Source organism: Penaeus japonicus, unplaced genomic scaffold, assembly GCF_977035675.1.
Source record: "Penaeus japonicus unplaced genomic scaffold, GWHDUDI00000001_assembly GWHDUDI00000030, whole genome shotgun sequence".
Taxonomy (NCBI): Eukaryota; Metazoa; Arthropoda; class Malacostraca; order Decapoda; family Penaeidae; genus Penaeus; species Penaeus japonicus.
Genome location: NW_028234432.1, coordinates 9,447,070 through 9,454,569, shown reverse-complemented (window position 1 = coordinate 9,454,569; position 7,500 = coordinate 9,447,070). Strand labels below are relative to the sequence as shown.

At 37.5% G+C, this 7,500-nt stretch overlaps 1 protein-coding gene across 23 annotated transcripts in view; it reads left to right on the top strand.

Moving 5' to 3' along the window:
* Positions 1–7,500, top strand: part of bbc (choline/ethanolaminephosphotransferase 1 bbc) — a 23,444-nt gene that overhangs the window by 13,965 nt on the left and 1,979 nt on the right. For 17 of the 23 annotated variants that reach the window (XM_086554999.1, XM_086555005.1, XM_086554994.1 and 14 more), the window contains one exon: positions 2,218–2,376. In XM_086554999.1, the coding sequence (XP_086411125.1) occupies positions 2,218–2,376 (159 nt within the window). Of the gene's footprint in view, positions 1–187; positions 320–754; positions 887–2,217; positions 2,377–7,500 lie in introns of all 23 variants that reach the window. The other 6 variants (XM_086555013.1, XM_086555012.1, XM_086555015.1 and 3 more) reach the window with 3 other exon arrangements.

Genomic DNA, 7,500 nt, shown 5'->3' with positions numbered 1-7,500 from the left:
CACACAGTCACATCACACACCTGCATGCACGCACACATGTGCACACACACACACGCATGCACAAACACACACTCACATATACAGGCACTCTCTCTTTTTTCCACATTTTTCCCTAGTTCTTCCTTTGTTCCAGGTTCCTGTATATCAGTTCAGACCAGTTTTTGCAGTGTATTATTTTTCTCGTCAGATTCCAGGGACGGACGTAGAATTCATTGCTGTTTATATATTTCTTGGGCTTAGTCAAGTCTTTATACAATTGATAATGGCCTTTCCCATCATCCTGTGGGGAGGAGCAGGGAAAAATGGCTCGACAATTGCTGTAAGTTTCAGCATCATTGCAGTTTCATGTAAGGTTCGGAAGTAGTTGTCTTATCTTACATTTCTTTTGAAAGAAGGTGATTTGTATTATGTCTGTGGGTGGGAAGTGATATTTTGTGTCAGTTGGTATGGTTCAGATACTGAGTTAGTAATATGTCCGTGGGTGATGTTTGGTTACAGGTGGCATTATTCAGATAGATGGAATGGCCCCTTCTCCTATTTTGTGTTCTGATAAGAATCAGAAATAACAGTGGGTGTTACCCTATGATTTGGGATTTATATTTGTTTTATTATTTTTTTTGGTTAATATATCCTTTCTTTATGAATTTTTCAGCTTTTCTCAGTTGTCACTCTCTTATTTTGACTTGTGGCTTCCTCCTGTGGGTTTATCTTATATTTAACTACAGTTTGATCACATGTCTTGTGTCTTTCCCAGCTTCCATACTTTGATGTGTCTATCCAAAATGTTATTGTGTACTCCATTCTGGTCTACCAAATTCTACTGGGATATTCATACTTGCACACAATACCTTTTAATGGGGCTGGGAAAAATGGATCTACAGTTGCTGTAAGTTACTGGAGAAAGTAGTGTGTGTGTAGTTTTTGTTTTATTGTGATACTCATTAACATCAGTATTTCAGAATTATTATTCTAGTTTACTGATATTAAGTGTTATAATGCTAGACTTCTTTCTCTATTCAGGTTGTTTTAAAATTACTTTGTAGTAAGGCTAACTAGGTAATTTTTATCATAGATTTTCGCAATATTTTGATGCCTTTCATTGATGATTATTAAGTTACTTTTACAGGATATGTTGATTAGTCAAAAGATAGATAGAAAATACTGCAAAATAGGGAGTGAGAGTGAGTTATGAGTATGTGTGCATGAGTGAATGTACAATTGAATGATTGAGTGATTAATTTAGTAAGCAAATAAGTGAGTTTGTAGTTAGTACGTCCTGTGTGTAAACAGTTTTATTTAGTAAATGAATGAGGGAATGAATATTATGTCATTGGTTTATATTTATATTTCTCTTTGTTATTTTGTGTTACATAATAGCTTTGCTTTTATTTTTGATATGATTGACTGCTTTGCATGATCTGTAATGCACTTTATATTATTGCTGTTATAGCTATTTGCTTAATAGAAATTTGCAGAGCCATTTTGTAAGTGTGCACATTGTATAGACAAGATACAATCAAAAGGCTTCAGAACTGCTTTAAATTCATGAATAGTAGTGGAGAATGATACTGAAGGTTTTCAGTTTCAGATCTAGAATAGCCATAAGAGGCTGAAATGAAAAGTATCACTATGAAAATCTCATTTAAAAATCTCATATAATAGTCTTCTGTATTTGTATTCCTATTTAATTTGAATTTTCATTTAGTGAATATCATTTTGCAAACCTGAAAAACAAGAGTTGAGTTTAGTTTGGATGCTAAAAAGTTGCCTTTTGTATCCAGTACTTTGTAATGTGTTCTAAAGTTACAATGAGAAGGGAATAATAATGTGGCTGTGTTTCATATTTTGTTTATGCATGTTGCTGTGTTTGTATTTTTGCTTATTTACCCAGTGTATTACTTCTGTTATCCTACCAACTTTTATTTTAGTTAAGTTTGATTTAACTTGTTTTTTGCTGATATGATTGACTTCATTTAGGTGTCTATATACTGTATGTCACTGATGTTTATAAATTTTGACAGCCTAAATTTCAAAATTCTTGTGATCCAAACATTAATCCAAACATAACGTATATTTGTACATACAATATTCAGTCTTTGAAAAATTAGATTCCAAATTCTTTTGAATAAAGGTGTTCACTTTAGTTCCAAATTTGTGTGAATAAAGTAGTTCATTTTCGCCAGAGGACCGAAATAGTAATAAACCTTTTAACGGCAGGGCACGAGTGTCTTGTCTCCTGTGGTGCCCCTGTCCCTCATCCTCATACCTGCGGTTCTCATTGCGTGGAAGAGCCCAGAAGGTCTTTTCCTGCAACACCCAACAATTTATTTGCTGACTTTTGGATGTGTGGCAGCACGTGTCACAAATAGGCTTGTGGTGAGTAGTTTATTTTTTATTTTTTTATTTTTCCCCTTATTATTATAGTTACTATCAGTGTGTATTATTAACCCTCTCTGGACGGGTGGTACAGCATGTGTACCGCGCATTCAAAAGCCCATTGGCCGGGCGGCACAGTATTGTGCCAGCCATTCAATTGATTTAGGCCTAATAATTCGAACGCCCCTGCATTTGGACATTCAAGGCTAGAATTCCCCCGTCGGGGATGGGTTAATTATTATTATTAATTTTATGATTATTATTTATTGTTTTTATTATTATTATGATTATCATAATTCTTATAATTATTATTTTTTATTATTATTGTTATTATTATTATTATTATTATCATTATTATTATTATTATTATTATTATTATTATTATTATTATTATTATTATTATTATTATTATTATTATTATTATTATTAATATTATTATTATTATTAATATTATTATTATTATTATTATTATTATTATTATTATTATTGTTTTTATTATTATTATTATTAATATTGTTATTATTATTATTAGTATCACTGTATTTATTATTATTATTTTTATTATTATTTTTATTATTTATCATTTATTATTATTTTTTATTATTTTTATTATTATTTATTATTATTTATATTGATATTGTTTTTATTAATATTATTATTATTATATTATTAATATTATATTGATATTATATTATTAATATTATATTAATATTATATTATTAATATTATATTAATATTATATTATTAATATTATATTAATATTATATTATTAATATTATATTAATATTATATAATTAATATTATATTATTAATATTATTATCATAATTATGATTATGATTATTATTATTGATCCATTATTATTATGATTATGATTATGATCATGAGTATTGATATGTGTATTAGGATTATCTTTATGATATTGATAATAATGATAGTGAGTATAATAGTGATGATGATAAGGATAAGGATAAGAACAAAGATAGTAAGGATAATGATAATGATAATGATATTAAGTATGATAATGATTATTATTGTTGTGCACTCTACCAGCACAGTGGAACCTCTTTTGACCCACATATAACCGTATAGTTAATGAAATCTGGGAGTAGTTTAAAGTACCTGCACTGGTGGCCGCAGAATGTATATGAAATGGAAGACAAACAGTATGCTATATTTACCATCCCTCCCATCAGCTTGGGTAACACACATGTGTGGTCTGTGTAAGATCATACCAACAGCCATTGGGCAAGTTCCGCTTAGAACTATCCCAGGAGGTCCAAAATATCATCCTAGACCCCCTACAAAATCATCTAAGAGGCACCTAACATTCTGCTTCAGAATTAGCAGATGTACAGCTACTGACTGATCTCTGTACAGTCGACACCTCATCTCTTGCCATCTGTAGTAAGAGAACTTCTAAGATTGATCTTGTTATGGATCATCGCTATTGGTAGGACTTTGTAATAGCTGATGCTACCCATCTATTTTTTTTTGTAAGGCCATACACTAGGCCAGATAGGTAAGGCCCACCTCACTGCATCACTGATGAAGATGTTGACATGGTAGATTATCATCAATAATCAATTAATCACTCTCTCCCTCCTGCACTGACATAGATTAGGAGTGGGCCCTGTTACCATAGTGGTGTAGCATGAACTACCCCATCCAAAGATTGGGACAAAGGGCCAGCAAAATGAAAGAAATGCAAGATGTACAGGTATAAATGTACTCATCAAGAGGCTGTACCTGAAGTAAGCAGATGAAGAGAGTATAGTTAACATAGTGGATATAGAATTGCTCCATATGGCATCACTAAACCCACATCAGAGACATGCAGCCATTAACCCGTTAACGACGGATGACGTGTTTTTTTGTCATACATGACGTAGGACCTCTTGCCTGACAATGGGCGTCATGGCGTTTGGGGATTCTGGATCACTATGTTATTTTATTGTACTATAAGTAATGAGTGAGTGGTGTTGACAATTGCAGTCATAATTATTATAACTGCCGTAATGATAAGCAAAATGGTTTTCAACTCACTTACAAAACCTAGATGGCACCACTTTCTTCTAGCACCAGCAGGAGAGAGAGCCTTGAATGGCACCCATCTACGGTCTCTAGCAAGCACTATCTCTGTAGAGTGATGGCACATCGCAAGTTCCCGACCTCTTGCTCTAAAGTACCGCAGATGAAAGATGTGCAGACAGAACGAGAGGAGGAAGGTGACTCACACCATGCCCAATGCATACAATGTGACCCTGTGCCAGTATGGATGCCTTTTATTGTGGCACTCACTGTCAAAAGCACAAGTTTCCTTCCTCTTCCCAACCTCTTCATTTTGGATGGTTATAAGTTTCGTGTTTGTTCGTGACAGCACAGAAATACGAAAAAATAAAGCTGTGTTTGTCCCCCCTAAAACAGTAATACTTCTATCACATTGAGTGTAAAGAAAAAAAATGAGTTGATATGGACCCTGAACTACAATTTTAGTCAACTGCAGAATTGATGGAGCCTGTGATATGACAGATATAAATTTCTAAAAATAGTAAAACACACAAAAAAACAAAACACAAAAATGTCTCTAGCTCTACAATGAGTGACTAAAAGGGAGTGGGAAAAATCAAATCATGTTGCAGAAGCTGCCTCAATCAGAAATAAAACTCATCCTGGAGCCTGTGTAAGCAAATCTATCCCCCGTCGGCAATGGGTTAACTAGAGGGAAGAATACAGTCTTTTTATGCACAGACTCAAGAGGAAAGGGAGGGAGGGGCAGCTTGGTAGGAGCAGACCTGAGAGGGTTGATTTGATTTGATTTGATATAGTTTATTTGCAGAACAGTTTACATGCCCTACAAAAAGCCAGGGTAAGATGTCAAGCATCTATCCAAACTGGCTAAACTTCTATTGCGTAAAGGGCTTAGTCAAGCACAAATCTTACATACCTGAGGGGCTGCATTATACTGGTTAACCCATTCACGCCGGGGCCGTTCCGGCTTTGCGCGGTCGCAATACCGGGGTTCTTGAACGCATAAGCCTCGAGATTCTCGGGCGCACAAGCCGCAAGCCTGGGTTGTGTGCTCGTCCAGGGCGTCTGACGCGAAAACCACAATACGTGCTATCACGTCAACCGGCGTGAATGGGTTAACATATATACATGTTTTATCTGGTAGGTAAGGTAAGGAAGATGACCATCCTTTCCTGGAATTTAGATTGTTGGACCATTTGCTGTTGCATCATGAACATCATCTGGCCCTGCTGGTTCATCATCAGTTCCATCTGCTTAAGCAGTGTGTGCAGCAGTTCCTTTATTTCGTGGTTAGACTCTTGTTTATCTTGTTGCAACGTGGGCGGTGCTGGGGCTGGAGTTAGAACCGGAAGTAGAATTGAGGTGGGCACTGGAGACTGCACTAGAGTTGAGTTTGGTGTTGCAGGAGCTGGTGCTCCTGTTGGTGTTGGTGCTGTGGATGGTGCTTGGGCTTTATTTGAAGGGATTACCACATTCTTCTTTGGAAGAGGTGGGAAGGCCTTCACAAGGCAAGGAGCTGGGGTGGCATTCTTGGCAGGAAGAACTTGCTTCTTCTGATATTTTTTTTTCCTATCCTTCGGAAAATCTGTACATAATGAGGAATTCGCATTATGCTCTTGGCGGCAGTTCACGCACTTCTGTGGGATATCTTGTCCTTCGGAAATCTTATCTGTGCATTCTGCGCTTGCATGGGGGAGAGCACAGTATTGGCACCGCGATTCGTCGCGAGGGCAAGCACGCGCTCCGTGTCCCCACTTGGAGCAGTTTGATCAAAACGGGGTGAAAGATTTGAAGACGGCACACCTAAAGGGTGCCATACCTTCTACCAGTTTGATTGACTTGGGGATTACCTCCCCCTCGTATGTAATGACAACACGCTGGGTCAGCTTCCCATTTATTTTTAACCCATTCACGCCGGGGCCGTTCCGGCTTTGCGCGGTTGCAATACCGGGGTTCTCGAACACATAAGCCTAACGCCTCGAGATTCTCGGGCGCCGCGAGCCTGGGTTGCCCGCTCGCTCTACCCGAGCGCGCGGCTTCCCCTCATAGCGCGTCCAGGGCGTCTGACGCGAAAACCACAATACGTGCTATCACGTCACCTGGCGTGAATGGGTTAAACACCTTGCATTTAAAATTTTTCCATCGTATGTCATATTATCAGTCTCTATTTCCTTTGGGACGTCGAAGACGATGAGGTTGGTGCATTGTCCTGAGCGGCCTGTATAAGCAAACACAGTCACCGGGTACTCGGCACAGCCTCGCCTCTGTGGGCATACGGAGGATTTTCACTGATTTAGTTTCCAATGTATGTATTGTTTGTCACTAATAAACCACAAATGATATGAAAATAATCGTATCACGCACTATGGCGTAATTTAGGTGCCAGGTCTGCGAAGACCTGCTTATCCAGGTGACACAGATCCTTGAAGATAGGACATGAGTCATGAGAGAGGTCAGAATACACGTCCTCTCACGTTGGTGACACGACGTAGACTGAGGAGACATGAGAGGGAGAACAGTAGTAAATGAAAAAGCCACTTGAAAATGCAAAGTGGGGACAGACTCAGTGGAGAGTGATCATTGCATGCTAGTTGGCCTTCTGCTTGGACAGAGTAAAGCCACAAGACATGAGCTTTCCTGGTACTGCAGTTGCTCATCAGGAAAGGGCAACTGTAGAGGGAGTTCCAAATGAGGGACATGCACGTAAAAAAAAAAAAAGAGAGAAAAGGAGATTGACCACCTTGAACCTAATGATTGCATTGTATAAAAGCCTGGTAATTTTCATGTCGAATGGTTTAGTTTAATAAAGGATATCCAATATTTTATAAATAAAGAATCCCTTTGTAAACTAGAGAATAAAAAATAAAAAAAAAGTTGATAAAATGATAGCCTGGTGGGTGGAGGTAGCATATAAAGTAATCTTAACCCTATGACGACAGTGCGTCACACTCTTGTGACACAGCTAAATTCCCGATGCTGGGGCGTCATGCCAGTGTGATGTTTCCAATGCAATATTGCAATGGCCCAGCGTAGGGGTTTTCGCATAGTGCGTGCCCCGTCGGGAAAGGGTTAAGAGACTAAGTGGCCTTTGGAAA